The sequence below is a fragment of the Symphalangus syndactylus genome, chromosome 13 (genome assembly GCF_028878055.3).
Source record: "Symphalangus syndactylus isolate Jambi chromosome 13, NHGRI_mSymSyn1-v2.1_pri, whole genome shotgun sequence".
Lineage (NCBI taxonomy): Eukaryota > Metazoa > Chordata > Mammalia > Primates > Hylobatidae > Symphalangus > Symphalangus syndactylus.
The window spans coordinates 118538350-118560624 of record NC_072435.2 but is presented as its reverse complement, the minus strand read 5'-3'; the positions used below and the strand labels follow the sequence as shown (position 1 = coordinate 118560624).

Sequence of the window (22275 nt, the reverse complement as noted above, 5' to 3'; positions counted from 1 at the left end):
TCTTTGAAAAAAAAAAAAAAAAAAAAAAAAACCTTCCTCTGCCCCAATATAAATGCAATGCTTCACTAATGCCTCAGAGACAGCTTGTGAAGAAGAAATCTTCCTAGGAAACACCAGAGTCCATCACGGTTTCCACTCTGAAAAGCTTATATGGCACACATGGTATACTTCGAAAAATTTCTATTTTTGGATCCTGTTCTGCTTTAAGGTAATCTCTGCAACTACTTGTTTAGGCTCATGGCAATGAGCATCTTGATTCTAAAATGATTAATGTTCTAGTTTTGGATCTATTCGCGTCACATAGAAACTGCTCCAGGGAACTCTGAATCTAACAAAATACCAATCTGAAGAAGGACTAAGCAAGAAATGCCATCAGAGAGCATTTTGTGAAATAAGGCAAAGATGTCTGCTCCCCTCCTATTCAACACTCATCTGGAGGTCCTAGCCAGAGCAGTAAGGGAAGAAAATAAAATAAGGCATAAATATTGGAAAAAAGAATAAAACTGTCTCTATTCATGAATACATGATTGTGTTGAAAATCCTAAGGAATCTACAAAAAAACTACTAGAATAGGCTGGCTGTGGTGGCTCACACCTGTAATCCCAGCATTTTGGGAGGCTGAGGAGGGTGGATCACAAGGTCAGGAGATGGAGACCATCCTGGCTAACACGGTGAAACCCCATCTCTACTAAAAAATGCAAAAACTTAGCCGGGTGTGGTGGCAGGCGCCTGTAGTCCCAGCTACTCGGGAGGCTGAGGCAGGAGAATGGTGTGAACCCGGAAGGAGGAGCTTGCAGTGAGCTGGGATCGCGCCACTGGCACCAAGGCCTGGGCGACAGAGTAAGACTCTGTCTCCAAAAAAAAAAAAATAAAATCCTGTTAATGGAAGTAATCAAAATTTTAAATTTCTCTTTTTAAAAGACACTGTTAAGAAAAGCCAGGCCAGGCGCAGTGGCTCACGCCCGTAATCCCAGCACTTTGGGAGGCTGAGGCAGGAGGACTGCTTGAGCCCAGGAGTTTGAGACCAGCCTGGGCAACATTGTGGGACCCTGTCTCTACAAAAAATAAAAACATCAGCTGGGTGTGGTTTCGTGTATGTGTAATCCCAGCAACTCAGGAGGCTGAGGTGGGAAGATCACTTGAGCCTGGGAGTTGGAGGTTCAAGTTGGCCCTGCATTCCAGCCTGAGTGACAGAGCAAGACTGTCTCTGAAAAATAAATAAATAAACTGAGCACGGTGGCTCACGCTGATAGTCTCAACACTTTGGGAGGTTGAGGCAGGAGGATTACTTGAGGCCGGGAGTTCAATCAGCCTGGGAAACATAGTGGGCATGGTAGTGCGTGCCTGTGGTCCCAGCTACTTGGGAGACTGAGGTGGGAGGATCTCTTGAGCCCAGGAATTTGAGGCTGCAGTGAGCTGTGATCACGCCTGCGAATAGCTACTGCACTCCAGCCTGGGCAACAGAGGAAGATGCTGTCTCAAAAATAAATAAATACACAAAATCAAAATTAGGCCGGGCAGGGTGGCTCACACCTGTAATCCCAGCACTTTGGGAGGCCAAGGCAGGTGGATCACTTGAGGTCAGGAGTTCAAGACCAGCCTGGTAAACATGGTGAAACCCCGCCTCTACTAAAAATACAAAAATTATCAAGGCATGGTGGCGGGCGCCTGTAATCTCAGCTACTTGGGAGGCTGAGACAGGAGAATCGCTTGAACCCAGGAGGCGGAGATTGCAGTGAGCTGATATCATGCCATTGCACCCCAGCCTGGGCAACAAGAGTGAAACTCAGTCTCAAAAAAAAAAATTAGGCCGGGCGCGGTGGCTCAAGCCTGTAATCCCAGCACTTTGGGAGGCCGAGGCGGGCGGATCGTGAGGTCAAGAGATCGCAACCTTCCTGGCTAACACGGTGAAACCCCGTCTCTACTAAAAATACGAAAAATTAGCCGAGCGTGGTGGCGGGCGCCTGTAGTCCCAGCTACTCAAGAGGCTGAGGCGGGAGAATGGCGTGAATCCCGGAAGTGGAGCCTGCAGTGAGCCGAGATCGCGCCACTGCACTGCAGCCTGGGCAACAGAGTGAGACTCTTGTCTCGGAAAAAAAAAAAAATTAAAATTAAAAGTCCATATCTGTTAGAGAGACATCAAGATCATGAAATATTTATGAGTGACATGATATGATGCTGAGATTCACTCTAAAATGCTTCCAAAGAAAATGTGTATGGATGGGGCAAGATAAAATCAGTGGTAGTCAAAGGTAAGTGACCGTGCCATTCTTTCTACTTCAGTGCATATTTGAAATTTTCTTTCTCTTTTTTTTTTCTTTTTTTTAAGACGGAGCTTTGCTCATTGCCCAGGCTGGAGTGCAATGGCATGATCTCGGCTCACCGCAACCTCCACCTCCGGGGTTCAAGCGATTCTCCTGCCTCAGCCTCCTGAGTAGCTGGGATTACAGGCATGCGCCACTATGTCCAGCTAACTTTGTATTTTTAGTAGAGACGGGGTTTCTCCACATTGGTCAGGCTGGTCTCGAACTCCCAACCCCAGGTAATCCACCTGCCTCGGCCTCCCAAAGTGCTGGGATTACAGGCATGAGCCACCATGCCCGGCCTTGAAACTTTCTATAATAAAATTTAGTTTTTAAAACATTTCTGGCTGGGTGCGGTGGCTCACACCTGTAATCCTAGCACTTTGGGAGGCCAAGGTGGGTGGATTGCTGGAGATCAGGAGTTTGAGACCAGCCTGGCCAACATGGTGAAACCCTATCTCTACTAAAAATACAAAAATTAGCCGGGCATGGTGGAGTATGCCTTTAGTCCCAGTTACTTGGGAGGCTGAGGCAGGAGAATCACTTGAACCCGGGAGGTGGAGGTTGCATTGAGCTGAGATCGTGCCACTGCACCTCAGCCTGGGCAACAAGAGCAAAACTCTGTACCCCCCACAAAAAAAAATCCCCAAGAATTTATCTTCATATGCCCCAGATCATTAGAAAGAGGAAGTTTGGGTCCAGTGACATCTGATTGTAACTTTTTCCTCCTTAAAACAAGCATGTTCCCTTTCCTCCCTAGAGACACAGAAACTCTCCCTCTAACAGAAAGGCCATCCTGCTGGTGATATTTGCACACCGGTGTTCAGTGGTGTGTTCGGATGTGACAAATATAGTCAAGAGAAAATGAAACGCATACATTTGTGGCACTGCCAGTGAGATTCTCATGGCTGATGGGCAGCAGCGTGCTCAGCTCCAGGTCTGTCACCACCTGACGAGATTCCGCCAGCAAACGCTGGAGCTTGCTTGTGGGCGAGAAATCATCCTGGGAGGGTAACACAATTGAAGCCTACAGGAAATTAAGAGGCACCTTTAAATGCTTAGGTTTACAAACACAAATGCTAACTACCTAGGAATATTGTTTTCTTTTTTTTTCTTTCTCTTGCTCTGTCGCCCAGGCTGAAGTGCAGTGGCACAATCACAATTGACTGCCTCAAGCTCCTGGGCTCAAGTGATCCTCCTGCCTCAGCCTCTTGAAAAGCTGGGACCATAGGTGTGTGCAACCACACCCAGCTATTTTTTCTTTTGGTAGAGGTGGGATCTCACTATGTTGCCCAGGCTAGTCTTGAACTCCTGGCCTCAAGTTATCCTCCTGCCTCGGCCTCCCAAAGTGCTGGGGTTATAGGCGTGAGCCACTACATCTGATCACCTGTGAATATTTCTTTGTCTTTAGGTGTTACAAAGCAAAGCAGGACATCAAATAGTAGAATAAGAATAACTAAATTAATTCCTTTTCTTTTTTTTTTTTTTTGAGACGGAGTCTCGCTCTGTTGCCCAGGCTGGAGTGCAGTGGCACGATCTCGGCTCACTGCAAGCTCCACCTCCCGGATTCATGCCATTCTCCCGCCTCAGCCTCTCGAGCAGCTGGGACTACAGGCACCCACCACCATGCCTGGCTAATTTTTTTTTTGTATTTTTTAGTAGAGATGGGGTTTCATCGTGTTAGCCAGAATGGTCTCGATCTCCTGACCTCATGATCTGCCTGCCTCGGCCTCCCAAAGTGCTGGGATTACAGGCGTGAGCCACCGTGCCCAGGCTCTTTTTTTTTTTTTTTTGAGACGGAGTTTTGCTCTTGTTGCCTAGGCTGGAGTGCAATAGTGCAACCTCAGCTCACTGCAACCTCCACCTCCCGGGTTCAAGTGATTCTCCTGACTCAGCCTCCCAAGTAGATGGGGCTACAGTTGCCCACCACCACGCCCGGCTAATTTTGTATTTTTAGTAGAGATGGGGTTTTACCCTGTTGGCCAGGCTGGTCTTGAACTCCTGACCTCCAGTGATCCACCCGCCTTGAACTCCCAAAGTGGTAGGATTACAGGCATGAGCCACTGCACCCAGCCCTTTTTATTTCTTAGAACCTACTCAGTTAAATAATTTGACTTAAACAGAACTTACTACAGCTAATGAAGTAACACCCATGTGATAAAAGAATCCTAGGCATTGGTTAACTCTCCTCAACCAACTTGTCAAGGCTGTATTTAGCATGTCAAAATACTTGCAAAATAAGACAACATTAAAGGCTTATCAGCCTTGAAAAATATGTGGGTATGTGCCTTCATTTATTCCTATTAAATTTCAACTTTGGGATCTGAAGTTTAGCACGAAAATGAGTCACTGCCAACTGCTCTTAAAGGGGCTTAGACTGATTTTTTTTTTTTTTTTTTTGGAGATGGAGTCTCACTCTGTCGCCAGGCTGGAGTGCAGTGGCGCAATCTCGGCTGACTGCAACCTCCAACTCCCGGGTTCAAGCAATTCTCCTGCCTTTCAGCCTCCCAAGTAGCTGGGAATACAGGCGTGTGCCACCAAGCCCAGCTAATTTTTGTATTTTTAGTAGAGACGGAGTTTCACCATGTTGGCCAGGATGGTCTTGATCTCCTGATCTCATGATCTGCCCGCCTCAACCTCCCAAAGTACTGGGATTATAGGCATGAGCTACCGCACCCAGCCCTGAATTTTTTTTTGTTTTTTTTTTTGAGATGGAGCCTTGCTCTGTCGCCAGGCCAGAGTGCAGTGGTGTGATCTCAGCTCACTGCAACCTCTTTCCAGGTTCAAGCGATTCTCCTGCCTCAGCCTCCCGAGTAGCTGGGATACAGGCACATGCCATCAAGCCTGGCTAATTTTTTGTATTTTAGTAGAGACGGGGCTCCACCATGTTGGCCAGGATGGTCTCGATCTCCTGACCTTAGGTGATCCCCCTGCCTTGGCCTCCAAAAGTGCTGGGAGTACAGGCGTGAGCCACCATCTGATTTTTTTTTTTTTTTTTTAAGAAAACTTAATTTCAGCCGGGAGTGGTGGCTCACGCCTGTACTCCCAGCACTTTGGGAGGCTGAGGCGGGTGGATCACCTGAGGTCAGGAGTTCGAGACCAGCCTGACCAACATGGAGAAACCCCGTCTCTACTAAAAATACAAAATTAGCCGGGCATGGTGGCACATGCCTGTAATCCCAGCTACTAGGGAGGCTGAGGCAGGAGAATCGCTTGAACCTGGGAGGCGGAGGTTGTGGTGAGCCGAGATCATGCCATTGCACTCCAGCCTGGGCAACAAGAGTGAAATTCCGTCTCAAAAAAAAAAAAAATACTTACTTTCTTTTTTTTATTTTTTATTTATTATTATTATACTTTAAGTTCTAGGGTACATGTGCACAACCTGCAGGTTTGTTACATATGTATACATGTGCCATGTTGGTGTGCTGCACCCATTAACACGTCATTTACATTAGGTATATCTCCTAATACTATCCCTCCCCCCTCCCCCGACCCCATGACAGGCCCTGGTGTGTGATGTTCCCCTTCCTGTGTCCAAGTGTTCTCATTGTTCAATTCCCACCTATGAGTGAGAACATGCGATGTTTGGATTTTTGTCCTTGCAATAGTTTGCTGAGAATGATGGTTTCCAGCTTCATCCATGTCCCTACAAAGGACATGAATTCATCATTTTTTATGGCTGCATAGTATTCCATGGTGCATATGTGCCACATTTTCTTAATCTAGTCTATCATTGTTGGACATTTGGGTTGGTTCCAGGTCTTTGCTATTGTGAATAGTGCCACAATAAACACACGTGTGCATGTGTCTTTATAGCAGCATGATTTATAATCCTTTGGGTATATACCCAGTAATGGGATGGTTGGGTCAAATGATATTTCTAGTTCTAGATCCCTGAGGAATCACCACACTGTCTTCCACAATGGTTGAACCAGTTTACAGTCCCACCAACAGTGTAAAAGTGTTCCTATTTCTCCACATCCTCTCCAGCACCTGTTGTTTCCTGACTTTTTAATGATCACTATTCTAACCGGTGTGAGATGGTATCTCATTGTGGTTTTGATTTGCATTTCTCTGATGGCCAGTGATGATGAGCATTTTTTCATGTGTCTGGTGGCTGCATAAATGTCTGCTTTTGAGAAGTGTTTGTTCATATCCTTCGCCCACTTTTTGATGGGGTTGTTTTTTTCTTGTAAATTTGTTTGTGTTCTTTGTAGATTCTGGATATTAGCCCTTTGTCAGATGAGTAGATTGCAAAAATGTTTTCCCATTCTGTAGGTTGCCTGTTCACTCTGATGGTAGTTTCTTTTGCTGTGCAGAAGCTCTTTAGTTTAATTAGATCCCATTTGTCAATTTTGGCTTTTGTTGCCATTGCTTTTGGTGTTTTCGACATGAAGTCCTTGCCCATGCCTATGTCCTGAATGGTATTGCCTAGGTTTTCTTCTAGGGTTTTTATGGTTTTAGGTCTAACATTTAAGTCTTTAATCCATCTTGAATTAATTTTTGTATAAGGTATAAGGAGAGATCCAGTTTCAGCTTTCTACATATGGCTAGCCAGTTTTCCCAGCACCATTTGTTAAATAGGGAATCCTTTCCCCATTTCTTGTTTTCGTCAGGTTTGTCAAAGATAAGGTAGTTGTAGATGTGTGGTATTATTTCTGAGGGCTCTGTTCTGTTCCATTGGTCTATATCTCTGTTTTGGTACCAGTACCATGCTGTTTTGGTTAGTGTAGCCTTGTAGTATAGTTTGAAGTCAGGTAGCATGATGCCTCCAGCTTTGTTCTTTTGGCTTAGGATTGACTTGGCAATGCGGGCTCTTTTTTAGTTCCATATGAACTTTAAAGTAGTTTTTTCCAATTCTGTGAAGAAAGTCATTGGCACCTGGCCATAGCCAGACAGTGTTTCACCATGTTGACCAGGCTGGTCTTGAACTTCTGACCTCAGGTGATCCACCTGCCTCAGCCTCCCAAAGTGCTGGGATTACAGGCATGAGCCACCATGCCCAGCCTCTTATTATTTTTTAAGACAGGGTCTGGCTCTGTCACCCAGGCAGAAGTGCAATGGCACAATCTCAGCTTGCTGCAGCCTCCACCTCCTGGGCTCAAGCGATTCTTCCACGTCAACCTCTTGAGTGGCTGGGACCACAGGCACGAGCTACAACACCTGGCTAATTTTTGTATTTTTAGTAGAGACGGGGTTTCACCATGTTGGCCAGGCTGGTCTTCAACTCCTGACCTCAGGTGATGTGCCCGCCTCAGCCTCCCAAGGTGCTGGGATTACAGGCATGAGCCACCACGCCTGGCCTGATAAGTGTTTTATTAGCATAGTGCAGAGAGGAGGTAAATCTGGAGAAGTAATTAAAGAAGGGATATTCTACACAGACATAAAGAATAGTGTCTCTTTGGGACTGAATAACTGGCTAGAACTTCTCTATCAGTTGAAAACAAAGGGCCGGGCGCGGTGGCTCACGCCTGTAATCCCAGCACTTTGGGAGGCCGAGGCGGGCGGATCACGAGGTCAGGAGATCCAGACCATCCTGGCTAACACGGTGAAACCCCGTCTCTACTAAAAATACAAAAAATTAGCTGGGCGAGGTGGCGGGCACCTGTAGTCCCAGCTACGCGGGAGGCTGAGGCAGAAGAATGGCGTGAACCCGGGGGGCGGAGCCTGCATGAGCCGAGATCGCGCCACTGCACTCCAGCCTGGGTGAAAGAGCGAGACTCCTTCTCAAAAAAAAAAAAAAAGAAAAGAAAACAGTCCGGGCGCGGTGGCTCAAGCCTGTAATCCCAGCACTTTGGGAGGCCGAGGCGGGAGGATCACAAGGTCAGGAGATCGAGACCAACCTGGCTAACACGGTGAAACCCTGTCTCTACTAAAAAAATACAAAAAATTAGCCGGGCATGTTGGCGGGCGCCTATAGTCCCAGCTACTCGGGAGGCTGAGGCAGGAGAATGGTGTGAACCCGGGAGGCAGAGCTTGCAGTGAGCCGAGATCGCGCCACTGCACTCCAGCCTGGGGGACAGAGAAAGACCCTGTCTCAAAAAAAAAAAGAAAAAAAGAAAACAAAGCTATAAATACATGGTGGTTTAGTGTGTGAAAAGATGCACAACATTGTTAGTCATTAGGGGAATGCAAGTTAAAACCACATTGAGATACCTCTTCATACCTGTTAGAATGTCTGGAATTTAAAAATTGACCATAGCAAGTATTGACTGGAATCTGGAGCAGCTGGGACCGTCATACACTGATGGTGGGAATGTAACTGGTATAACCACTTTGGAAAACATCTGGCAGTTCCTTAAAATGTTAAATATACCCCAGCACTTTGGGAGGCTGAGGCAGGAGGATTGCTTGAGGTCAGGAGTTTGAGACCACCCTGGGCAACATAACAAGACCCCATCTCCACAAAAAATGCAAAAATGAGCTGGGCATAATGGCTCATGCCTACAGTCCCAGCTACTTGGGAGGCTGCGGTGGGAGGATTACTTGAGCCCAGGAGTTTGAGACTGCAATAAGCCAGGATTGCGTCACTGCACTCCAGCTTGGGCGACAGAGCAAGACCCTGTCTCTAAAAAAAGAAAAAAAAAAAGGTTAAATATACACCTACCATATGACCTAGCTAGCATTCCATTCCTAGATAAACGATGTCTATACAAAAAAAGTGTCTATACAAAGACTTATTATACATGAATATGCAAGCAGCTTTATTTGTATTACCCAGTACACCAGAAACAATCCAAATGTCCATTGACAAGTGAATGGCTAAATCACTGTGGTAATAGCGTGGTGCAGAAGTAATTGCGGTTTTTGCCATTACTTTTCTTTGTTTTTTTTTTTTTTTTTTTTAAACTAAAGTTTTTATTACTAAGTATCTTTTAAAATACAAATCTCACAGCTCCTTATTGTCAAGAAAAGAACACATGAAAATTTATAAATAAGATTTTCTCTCTATTAAGTTTACAGTCTTGCATTAAATATTGGTTATTGGGACCCACCATGTCCAAGATTATGATTAAGTATCAATGAAGTATGACTCTTGCAGCAAATATGCATGCAAATGTTATAAGATTATTTTCACATTATTTCACATTATTTCTTTTTTTTTTTTTTTTTTTTTTTATTATACTTTAGGGTTTTAGGGTACATGTGCACAATGTGCAGGTTTGTTACATATGTATCCATGTGCCATGTTGATTTCCTGCACCCATGAACTCGTCATTTAGCATTAGGTGTATCTCCTAATGCTGTCCCTCCCCCCTCCCCCCACCCCACAACAGAACTAGAAATACCATTTGACCCAGCCATCCCATTACTGGGTATATACCCAAAGGACTATAAATCATGCTGCTATAAAGACACATGCACACGTATGTTTATTGCGGCACTATTCACAATAGCAAAGACTTGGAACCAACCCAAATGTCCAACAACGATAGACTGGATTAAGAAAATGTGGCACATATACACCATGGAACACTATGCAGCCATAAAAAATGATGAGTTCGTGTCCTTTGTAGGGACATGGATGAAACTGGAAAACATCATTCTCAGTAAACTATCGCAAGGACAAAAAACCAAACACCGCATGTTCTCACTCATAGGTGGGAATTGAACAATGAGAACTCATGGACACAAGAAGGGGAACATCACGCTCCGGGGACTTTTCTTTGTTTTTATTTTTTTTTATTTTTTTTTATTTTTTTGAGACGGAGTCTCGCTCTGTCGCCCAGGCTGGAGTGCAGTGGCGCGATCTCGGCTCACTGCAAACTCCGTCTCCCGGGTTCACGCCATTCTCCTGCCTCAGCCTCTCCGAGTAGCTGGGACTACAGGCGCCCGCCACCACGCCCGGCTAATTTTTTGTATTTTTAGTAGAGACGGGGTTTCACCGTGGTCTCGATCTCCTGACCTCGGGATCCGCCCGCCTCGGCCTCCCAAAGTGCTGGGATTATAGGCGTGAGCCACCGCGCCCGGCTCTTTGTTTTTAAGATTGAATCTCGCTCTGTCGCCCAGGCTGGAGTCTAGTAGCATGATCTTGGCTCACTGCAACCCCCGCCTCCCGGGTTTAAGTAATTCTCCTGCCTCAGCCTCCCAAGTAGCTGGGATTACAGGCACACACCAGCACACCAGGCTAATTTTTGTATTTTTAGTAGACAGGGAGTTTCGCCATGCTGGCCAGGCTGGTCTCGAGCACCTGACCTCAAGTGATCCGCCTGCCTTGGCCTCCCAAAGTGTTGGGATTACTTTTAATGGCCTGCCATTGCTTTTAATGACAAAGACCACACTTACTTTTGCACCAACCTAATATATCCACACAATAGGATACTTGTCAGCAACAAAAAGGAATTATTTATACACACAGTCACATAGGTTAATCTCAAGATAATTACACTGAGTGAAAGAAACAAGAGGGACACAAAAGTTTGAATGCATTTATATAAAATTCTAGAAAATGCAAACTAATCTGTGTTACAGAAGACAGATTAGTGAGTGGTTGTCTGGGAATAGGGAGGGACACACAGGGCAGAGGAAGAATTCCAAAGGGGTTTGGGTGTAATGAATGTGTCACGATTAGTCTGTCACATACAGACTAATGTGTGGTAAATGGGATTTCACTATATAAGAAAATGTCTGGGCTGGGCGCAGTGGCTCATGCCTGTAATCCCAGCACTTTGGGAGGCCAAGGCGGGCGAATCACGAGGTCAGGAGATCGAGACCATCCTGGCTAATACGGTGAAACCCCGTCTCTACTAAAAATACAAAAAATTAGCCAGGCGAGGTGGCAGGCGCCTGTGGTACCAGCTACTTGGGAGGCTGAGGCAGGAGAATGGCGTGAACCCCGGGGGGCGGAGCCTGCAGTGAGCTGAGATCGCGCCACTGCACTCCAGCCTGGGCGACAGCGAGACTCCGTCTCAAAAAAAAAAAAAAAAAAAAAGAAAATGTCTGGCCAGGTACAGTGCCTCATGACTGTAATCCCATTAGTGGGATGAAGATTTCAATTTGCCACCCTGGTGTCTTGGTAAATCATAGATGTTAGATGTTTTCCTTTTTTTTTTTTTTGAGACAGAGTCTCACTCTGTTTCCAGGCTGGAGTGCAATGGTGCAATCTCGGCTCACTGCAAACTCCGCCTCCTGGTTTCAAGCGATTCTCCCCCCTCAGCCGCCCAAGTAGCTGAGATTACACGCACCCGCCACTACACCCGGCTAATTTTTGTATTTTAGTAGAGATGGGGTTTCACCATGTTGGTCAGGCTGGTCTCGAACTCCTGACCTCAGGTTATCTGCCCACCCCGGCCTTCCAAAGTGATGGGATTACAGGCGTGAGCCACTGCGCCCGGCGATGTTTTCCTCTTTTATGTTTTTAAAATTTTATTGAAATAAAAAATAGAGGCAGGGTCTTGCTATGTTGCCCATGCTGATCCTGAATTCCTGGGCTTAAGCAATTCTCCCACCTTGGCCCCCCAGAGTGTTGGGATTACAGGCATGAGGCACTGTACCTAGCCACACATTTCTTATATAATGAAATCCCATTTACCACACATTAGTCTGTATGCATGTCTCTGCAGATAGAGAAATCTGTAAGCAAGCCCACCAACATGTCACCTGGGTCTCTCTAGACACTGCCAGGGGTTGCCTATTTGGAGGAAGGGACAGCTGAGACCAGGCAGTTAGGTGATATCTACATTTCTGTATCGTTCTTGTGGTTTGTTTTTCTTTTTCTTCCCTTTCTTTTTATTTTTACAACCAACATGTATCAAGTTGCCAAAAAAAAAAAAAATACAATTTTTCTTGAAAGAAAAAAAAGTAGTCCCAGCATGGTGGTTCACACTTATAATCCCAGCACACTTTGGGAGGCCAAGGCAAGAAGATCACTTGAGCCCAAGTGTTCAAGACCAGACTGGGCAACAAATCGAGACCCTGTCTCTACAAAAAAAATAAGAAAATTAGCTGGGCATGGTGGCATGTGCCTGTAGTTGCAGCTACTTGGGAGGCTGAGGCAGGAGGATCTCTTAAGCTCAGGAGGTTGAGGCTGCAGTGAGCCATGATTGCACCACTGCACTACAGCCTGGCTGACTGAGTACCCTGTCTCAAAGAAACAGAACAAAACACAAAATAATAAAATAAATAAAAGGATTGCCTTAAAAACATCTTAAAATCCTAGAATTAAAAAAAAAAAAACGGAGGAATAGCCAAAATAAGCAAGCTACCAGTGGTTGCTAGAGAAGCATTAAAAGCCTGTTGGTGAGAGGCCTGGCTTGAGTAAGCTGGGGATTTCTAAGCAAAATACGAACCTTTTCATTGAATGCTGGTGCATCTTTGTAGATTAACAAACTCGTAGGTGAGTTCTTTTTATCGGAAGAGGACTCTGTCTCATCTTCTCTCAAGGCAGATTTTGAAGAACCCAAAGAGTGGGAATCTTGGATGGCAATTAGCTCACTATGAATAAGAAAACCCAACAAAAACAAATATCTTAAAACAATATCATACATAGATCACTCTTATACTCAAAAGTATCTTAAAAGGACAAAGAAGTGTTTTTGTTATTGAAGCAGCTCAAGTTTGAGTAGAACATTATAGCTTGGAATAGAATATTATAAGTTAATGCGTACCTTTTGCAAATAAGAATTAAAACAAGGCTGGGCACGGTAGCTCACGCCTATAATCCCAGCACTTTGGGAGGCTGATCCGGGTGGATCACGAGGTCAGGAGATCAGGACCGTCCTGGCCAACATGGTGAAACCCCAGCTCTACTAAAAACACAAAAATTAGCTGGGTGTGGCCGGGCACGGTAGCTCACACCTGTAATCCCAGCACTTTGGGAGGCCGAGGAGGGCGGATCAGGAGGTCAGGAGATTGAGACCATCCTAACATGGTGAAACCCTGTCTCTACTAAAAAATACAAAATAGGGCCGGGCGCGGTGGCTCACGCTTGTAATCCCAGCACTTTGGGAGGCCGAGGCAGGCGGATCACGAGGTCAGGAGATCGAGACCTGTTGAAACCTCGTCTCTAATAAAAATACAAAAAAATTAGCCGGGCGTGGTGGCGGGCGCCTGTAGTCTCAGCTACTCGGAGGGGCTGAGGCAGGAGAATGGCGTGAACCCGGGAGGCGGAGCTTGCAGTGAGCCGAGATCGCGCCACTGCACTCCAGCCTGGGCGACAGAGCAAGACTCCGTCTCAAAAAAAAAAAAAAATACAAAATATTAGCTGGCTGTGGTGGCGGGTGCCTGCAGTCCCAGCTACTCGGAAGGCTGAGGCAGGAGAATGGCGTGAACCCAGGAGGCAGAGCCTGCAGCGAGCCAAGATCGTGCCACTGCACTCCAGCCTGGGCGACAGAGCGAGACTCCGCCTCAAAAAAAAAAAAAAAAATGAGCTGGGTGTGGTGGCACGTGCCTGTAATCCCAGCTACTCAGGAAGCTGAGGCACAAGAATTGCTTGAACCCAGGAGGTGGAGGTTGCAGTGAGCCGAGATCGTGCCACTGCATTCCAGCCTGGCGATGGAGCGAGACTCTGTCTCAAAAAAAAAAAAAAATTAAAAAAAAATTATTAGGTAAAGGTAACTATAGAATAAAAAATGTTCTCCCTAAAAATACAGTGAAATGAAGTTTCTAGAGATAGGATCATCTAAAAGGGAGGGAAAAATTAAAACAGACTAATTCTCAAAAAAAAAAAAAAAAAAAAAGCCGGCCGGGTGCGGTGACTCATGCCTGTAATCCCCATACTTTGGGAGGCCAAGGAGGGCGGATCACCTGAGGGTCAGGAGTTTGAGACCAGCCTGGCCAACATGGTAAAAATCCATCTCTACTAAAAATACAAAAATCAGCCGGGCATGGTGGCATGCGCCTGTAATCTCAGCTACTCTGGAGGTTGAGGCAGGCGAATCACTTGAACCCAGGAGGCAGAGGTTGCAGTGAGCCGAGATCATGCCATCGCACTCCAGGCTGGGCCACAAGAGCGAAACTTCATCTCAAAAAAAAAAAAAAAAATGGAACCAAGTGCAATGACTCATGCCTGTAGTCTCGGCTACCTGGGAGGCTGAAGTGGGATCACTTGAGACCAGGAGTTAGAGGCTGCAGTGAGATATGATTATACCACTGCACTCCAGCCTGGGTGACAGCGAGACCCTATCTCTAAAAAGAAAAAAAAAAAAAAACATGGAATAAGGTTATATTTGTGAACATTTTAGGTTTTCAGTTTGTGAGATTGATTTTTGTTAATGGCTTTGTTCATTTATTTATTTATTTTTGTTATTGTTAGAGATGGGCCATCCTGTTGCCCAGGATGGCCTTCAACTCCTGAACTCAAGAGATCCTCCTTGTTTTGGCCTCCCAAAGTATTGGAATTACAGGCATGAGCCACTTCACCTGACCAATGACCTTTTCTTTTAAGACCGAGTCCCATTCTGTTGCCCAGGCTGGAGTGCAGTGGCATAATCTTGGGTCATTGCAACCTCCACCTCCTGGGTTCAAGCGATTCTTGTGCCTCAGCTTCCCGAGTAGCTGGGACTACAGGTGTGCACCACCATGTCCGGCTCATTTTTGTATTTTTAGTAGAGATAGGGTTTCACCATGTTGGCCAGGCTGGTCTCGACCTCCTGACCTCAGGTGATCCGCCTGAGTTTGACAGCAAAAGCTGTTCTGGAACAGACCAGAGGCACTAGAACTGCTTCCTTCCCTGTAACCTACAATGAAGTGAGAACAGGCTGCCCCCGGTTTCTCCCTGCACGGGTAAACCTCTGTTTGTCAAATGGAATGCTGGCACAAATGTGAACATTTTAGTTAGATAATAAAGTAGGTACGCAATCTATGGAAAATAATCTATGGAAAAATAGAAAAACATAATTATCTTTCTACTTAATCACGTATTTGTCATGTGATATCTTGGCATCCGTCTCTGCTGGCAGAACAGGCAATCACTTCAATCATTTTAAGTTGGTGAGGTCAAAAGGGCCTTGAAAGAAACTCTGAATGTAAATCTGAACTTATTTCATACATTAAACTTAATCCTCTATGCTCTTAAAACTATCTGACATAAGCCTGTCCCTTAATATATGAGTGTCCTTGTTCAGTAGTGAAAAATAGGCATTGTGCCCTGATACTTGCAATTATCCAAAGATCTTTAAAGACCAAATATGAATAGATGACATTTAGTGTGATGACCGACTTTTTAAAATAATTTGCAACTGGCAGAATGACTATCTGCATGACCTTTAAACAATTCAAGTTTCTAAAAGGGCCAAAGGAAATAAACAAAATACAATTAAAGAGCCAACGGATACTCCAAATAATTAAGCACTAGAAATAAATTTTAATCGTAAAGTCCTATAAAGCCAATGTAACGATTAAAATACGCCTCTCAATATAGAAACTTCATCCTTTTCTGTAATTTAAGATTAAAGAGCTATGCTTTATTTAAAAATAGCAGACAATATTATGACGCCACTCACACACAAGATTAACTATTCCAACAATAAGACAAGCCTGAATAAGGCAGCATATGCCTTATTCTCTTAAATTTTCTTCTCTTAAAAAAACCAGTAACTTACCAGCTTGTTAAATACAAATATCCTCTTTCCTGAATGATTTTCAAAAATTAAGAAAGTTTGGGCAATGTAAAGTCTCAAACAGATATGAAATGAATGAACACAAAGGCAGGCACGGTTGGATATGTAAATATACTAAGTGACCCTGGATAAGAGCTGAGAGATGCCGGGTGTGGTGGTTCACACCTGTAACCCCCACAGGTGAAAAAGATTGCTTAAGCCCAGGAGTTCGAGACCAGCCTGGGCAATATCGTACCACTTCATCTCAATTTTTTTAAAAAGAGCCATGACAAATGTTTTTGAAATAGAGTCTCACTTTGTTGCCCAGGCTGGAGTGCAGTGGCACAATCATAGCTCACCGCAGTCTCAAACTCCTGAGTTCAAGTGATCCTCCCACCTCAGCCTCCCAAGTAGCTTGGACTACACGTGTTTGCCACCCATGCCCAGCAAATTAAAAAAATTTTTTTGTGGAGATGGAGCCTCACTATGTTACCCAGGCTAGTCTCAAATTCCTGGACTCAAGTGGTCCTCCTGCCTCAGCCTCCCAAGTACTGGGACTACAGGTGTACACCACCATGCCCAGCTAACTTAAAAACAATTTTTTAAAAATGTGTAGAGGCCAAGCGTAGTGGCTCATGCCTGTAATCACAGCAATTTGGGAGGCCAAGGTGGGTGGATCACTTGAAGTCAGGAGTTCGAGACCAGCCTGGCCAATATGGTGAGACCTCATCTTTACTAAAAATACAAAAATTAGCTGGGCATGGTGGTGTGCGCCTTTAATCCCAGCTACTTGGGAGGCTGAGGCAGGAGAATGGCTTGAACCCAGGAGGCGGAGGTTTCAGTGAGCCAAGATTGCGCCACTGCACTCCAGCCTGGGTGACAAAGCTAGTCTCCATCTCCAAAAAAAAAAAAAAAGTGTGAAAGTGTGGAGATAGGGTCTCGCTATATTGCCCATGCTGGTCTCAAACTCCTAGCCTCATGTGACCCTCCTGCCTTGGCCTCCCAAAAGTGCTAGAATTACAGGCATGAGCCACCACAATGCACCAAGAGACATTTTTTTTTTTTTTTTGAGATGGAGTCTCGCTCTGTTGCCAAGGCTGGACTTCAGTGGCGCGATCTTGGCTCACTGCAAGCTCCGCCTCCCGGGTTCACGCCATTCTCCTGCCTCAGCCTCCCGAGTAGCTGGGACTTCAGGCGCCCGCCATCACGCCCAGCTAATTTTTTGTATTTTTTAGTAGAGATGGGGTTTCAACATGTTAGCCAGGGTGGTCTCGATCTCCTGACCTCGTGATCCACCCACCTCGGCCTCCCAAAGTGCTGGGATTACAGGCGTGAGCCACGGCGCCTGGCCTAAGAGACATTTTTATATGGGGTCTAGGTAATGCCATCTGGACCAGAAATGGTCAGCGTGTCAGTTCAGAATGGCTTCTGGGGTGAGGAATGCTCTAGGGTGGCATTCCACCCTGTGCAGCGATCCACCCGTTTGCTTTTTAATAAAACATATTTGCCCAAGTCATAACAACTGGTTTTGTTTTTAAACAAACCTTTGCCTCAGAAGCCGTCCTCAGTATAAACGCGTCCCTGGAATCTAACAGAGCCTCTATAATTAAAGACTCAACAGTCCATGCTGTGATGAAAAGAGGGAACCATTGGTCCTAAGGAAGATTTCTGTTAGCAAACATGGCTTCTGGATTAATAGTAGGTATGGCGTGGCTTCCGTCACCCTTTGTATTTCTAAATACTGGCATGTATGCTCCGTGGGTGTTTACAGATGTGAACGTTACTCACCTTGCCGGGGAGTCATGTTGTATCCCACAGATGCTTTCTGAACAGGTGCACCCAGATTTGAGGCGGACAATTCTCTGCATTTTGGAAGGCTTGAAAATACTCATCCACTCCACGTCAGGCATGTGGCCTGGGGCTTCAATTATGAAGTTACTCGGGTGGCAGCACTTGGAGTCACACATGCCACTTTCGCCCAGACAGGCTTCATTTTTCTGGCAGCATGAGACTTCGGACCTTTCCATCTGATCTTGACATTCTACATCCAGCTTTTCTGGATGTTTTGAACTTGGACAGTTGGTCAGGCCCAGGTAAACACTGACATCGTGCCACTGCTTCTCATCAGATAAAGTGGGCATTTCTGAGGGTTGTTTTCCTTCGTTCTGAACCCCAGTGCCATGACATTTTGGTGATTTTGCATGGATCTTGCACAGTGTAATTTTGTTTTCGGGTTCAATCTGGGTTTTTCCTCCCAGAGACCAAGACTTGTGTTTCTCTACTAAGTCTTTGGTAAATATGGATGACAGCGTAATTACACTTTTCTCCCCAAATGCAGTATTGATCTGTCGTTTCTTCTCTTTGCATTCATCATCACAAGAGCTCTTGTCTGACCTATTTTGCTGAAACAACATGGCTTCAAATTTCTGGTCCTTAAACAGTGACTTCTGATTTTTTTCCCTCTTAATATCGACTTTTGGGTGGTTATTTTCAAGGTCTGATAAACACATGTCTCTGCTATGGTGGCATTAGAAAAAAAATGGAGGTTATAAGATATACTTGATGCTATAATTCTAAACATTTCACCCAAAACTCAGTAGAGCTAAATCCCACTGAGACTCATTTGTCTGAACCTCAGAGCCCAATTCCAGCCCGACCTTCTCCAGGAAGCCTTTCTGACCACCAAGCCCACATTCCCTTTTCCATCCTCACCTCTTATTGCACTTACTGTCTATATGAGAAAAAAAGAATACTACAGAAATGTGACAAAACCTTTTAATACATCTTCCTTTAAAATTTTTCATGTCACTTGTATTGTAGTCAGGTATTCTAATCTGCATCATTCTGATATCTTAGGAAATATAACTCTGTCTTTCCATAATGCTATAAACTATTTTATGCTTAAAAAAAATTTTTTTTTAGGCCGGGCGCAGTAGCTAACGCCTGTAATCCCAGCGCTTTGGGAGGCTGAGGCGGGTGGATCACCTGAGATCGAGAGTTCGAGACCAGCCTGGACCACATGGAGAAACCCTGTCTCTACTAAATATACAAAAATTAGCTGGGCATGGTGGCGCATGCCTGTATTCCCAGCTACTTGGGAGGCTGAGGCAAGAGAATTGCTTGAACCTGGGAGGCGGAGGTTGCAGTCAGCCGAGATCGCACCATTGTATTCCAGCCTGGGTGACAAGAGTGAAACCTCGTCTCAAAAAAAAAAAAAAATTTTTTTTTTGGTAGAGACAGGGTCTTGCTATGTTGCCTAGGCTGCTCTTGAACTCCTGGCCTCAAGTAATCCTCCTGCCTTAGCTTCCGAAAGCACTGCGATTACAGGTGTGAGCCATGGCGCCCAGCCCATTTTAAGCTTTTAAGGAATAACCTCATCTAGTACCTCCTAGAGGCAACAAAGGTCAAAAAGGAGAAAGACAGCCTTGGCAACACAACGAAACCCCATATCTACAAAAAAAAAAAAAAAAAAAAAAAGTAGCTGGGCATGGTGGCGCACGCCTGTGGGCCCAGCTACTTACTTGGAAGGCTGAGGTGAGAGGATCGCTTTAACCCAGGAGGTGGAGGTTACAGTGAGCTGAGGTTGCACCACTGCATGCCAGCATGGGCAACAGAGCAAGACCCCACCTCAAAAAAAGGAAAAAGGAGAAAGAGCCAGTATGTTAGGGGCTTCTGCCTGCAAGAAAACTCTGAGTTAGTCTGGTGTCTGGTGGCAGTGGCAGCAGCTAGGACCCAGAGCCACAGGCCACAACCCCCCTCAGAGGGCCCCAAAGGAAAGTGAAACAAGTGCAGCGGAAAGCAGGGCAGCCCCAGCCACACGCCACACGCCTGGGGTGATCCCTGCAGTGCTGCAGCTACTAAGCCCTGCTGCTCTCAACTCCATTCTCCCAGGGAAAGTCGCTGCTGCAACCCAGTCCAGCCTCCATGGTTCCAACCAGTCATGGGGAGCTTCCCTAATCCCTCTCCCTTTCAAAGACTTCTTGTAACATTTCGGCTTAGAAAAGTAGACTAAGTTGAGCTGTGGTACAGTTATATGCCTGTTAAATTAAACCACGCTTTATATGTTTATATTTTAATTTTACAGAAACCAATTTAATTCCCACACTGCTTGTTGTGGGGAAGGGAAGATGTTTCCTATTAACGAGGCAAGCAGGAAAATCCAGTTAAGGGCGCAGATCACCCTCGGTGGAGTGGGGCTCCCACTCAGCGATCAATGCATTCCTTGGCATTACTTCTTTTGGGCAAGTGCCATGCCCTATATACCTACATGTGCCCAAGTCCTAGCCTAGTGTCCAAACACTGAATGCTGGATGGATGGATGGACGAATGATTCATCTCTGTAGTGTCTACTCTAGCTCAAAGCCTTCTACACAACAGAAGGGAAAATCAGGTTAAATAAATTTACTTCTATCCAGTGGCTAAATCAGGATCATGACTAAAATTCTTTTTTTTTTTTTTTTTTTTGAGACGGAGTCTCGCTCTTTCACCCAGGCTGGAGTGCAGTGGCGCGATCTCAGCTCACTGCAGGCTCCGCCCCCCGGGGTTCACGCCATTCTCCTGCCTCAGCCTCCCTTGTAGCTGGGACTACAGGCGCCTGCCACTTCGCCCGGCCAATTTTTTGTATTTTTAGTAGAGACGGGGTTTCACCGTGTTAGCCAGGATGGTCTCGATCTCCTGACCTCGTGATCTGCCCGCCTCGGCCTCCCAAAGTGCTGGGATTACAGGCGTGAGCCACCGCGCCCGGCGATCATGACTAAAATTCTTAGATCGGGTCTTCCTGCGACTGAGGATTATGACAATCATTATTAGCTCACATACATTTATTTTATTTATTTATTTATTTATTTATTTATTTTTTCATACGGAGTCTCACTCTGTCACCCAGGCTGGAGTGCAGTGGCGCAATGTCAGCTCACTGCAACCTCTGCCTCCCAGGTTCCAGCAATCCTCCTGCCTCAGCCTGCCGAATAGTTGGGACTACAGGCGCCTGCCACCATGCCTGGCTAATTTTTTTGTACTTTTGGTACAGATGGGGCTTCACCGTGTTAGTCAGGATGGTCTCGATCTCCTGACCTCGTGATCCACCTGCCTCGGCCTCCCAAAGTGCTGGGATTACAGGCATGAGCCACCGCGCCAGGCCTATTTATTTATTTTTTGAGACGGAGTTTGGCTCGTCACCCAGGCTGGAGTGCAATGGCGCAATCTCAGCTCACTGAAACCTCCACCTCTGGGGTTCAAGTGATTCTCCTGCCTCAGCCTCCCAAGTAGCTGGGATTACATGTGCCCGTGACCACGCCCAGCTAATTTTTATATTTTTATTTATTTATTTATTTATTTTGAAACAGAATCTTGCTCTATTACCAGGCTGGAGTGCAGTGGCATGATCTCGGCTCATTGCAACCTCCGCCTCCCAGGTTCAAGCGATTCTCGTGCCTCAGCCTTGCGAGTAGCTGGGACTACAGGCATGAGCCACTATGCCCGGCTAATGTTTGTATTTTTAGTAGAGATGGGGTTTCACCATGTTGGCCAGGCTGGTCTCGAACTCCTGACCTCAGGTGACCCGCCTGCCTTGGCCTCCCAAAGTGCTGGGATTACAGGTGTGAGGCACTGTGCCTGGCCACATTTATTTCCTACCATATGGGGAATAGTAGTCAGTACTGGCCAACAGTAAGTGCACAGTAAATACTGACTGATGGAACATAATACAAGATTATATTAATTGCATCTTGCTAAGATTACCTGGAGTCCAGGGCCTTTGATTCCTTCATCTTTGAGTCATACATCTGTATTAATTCCTGAGGATTTTCCACATTGAAATTAAGAAACTGCAGATCATTCTGTTGTTTTACATAAATCTGTCATAGATATTGACAAATCAACACGAAATGTAATAACAAAACTAAACTGGGCTGGGCGCGGTGGCTCACGCCTGTAATCCCAGCACTTTGGGAGGCCGGGGCGGGCAGATCACAAGATCAGGAGATCGAGACCACGGTGAAACCCCGTCTCTACTAAAAAATACAAAAAATTAGCCGGGCATGGTGGCAGGCGCCTGTAGTCCCAGCTACTCGGAGAGGCTGAGGCAGGAGAATGGCGTAAACCTGGGAGGCGGAGCTTGCAGTGAGCCGAGATTGCACCACTGCACTCCAGCCTGGGCGACAGAGTGAGACTCCGTCTCAAAAAAAAAAAAAAAGAAAAAAAACTAAACTGAACCAACAATTTGGCACTTTCCCTGAAACAGTTCACAAATCCTAAAACAGGTCAGATAGTTACTAGAGAAATATGCTAAATATGTCTGCTTTTAATTTTCCTTTGTTAGCACTAAGATTTGCTAGGATAGCTGGACTCCCAGCCTTTGATCACCACAAGCAAGACCTATTTGCTGTACTAAACATGATATACAGGCTGGGTGCACTGGCTCACGCCTGTAATCC

The 22275-nt window shown here is 45.7% G+C and overlaps 1 protein-coding gene across 1 annotated transcript in view; it reads right to left on the bottom strand.

The window, feature by feature from the left end:
* CCDC62 (coiled-coil domain containing 62) overlaps window positions 1-22275 on the bottom strand; it is a 55700-nt gene that overhangs the window by 13431 nt on the left and 19994 nt on the right. The window contains 4 exon segments of the mRNA XM_055237982.2: window positions 3181-3330; window positions 12593-12737; window positions 17630-18358; window positions 21581-21696. Coding sequence (XP_055093957.1) covers window positions 3181-3330; window positions 12593-12737; window positions 17630-18358; window positions 21581-21696 — 1140 coding nt within the window.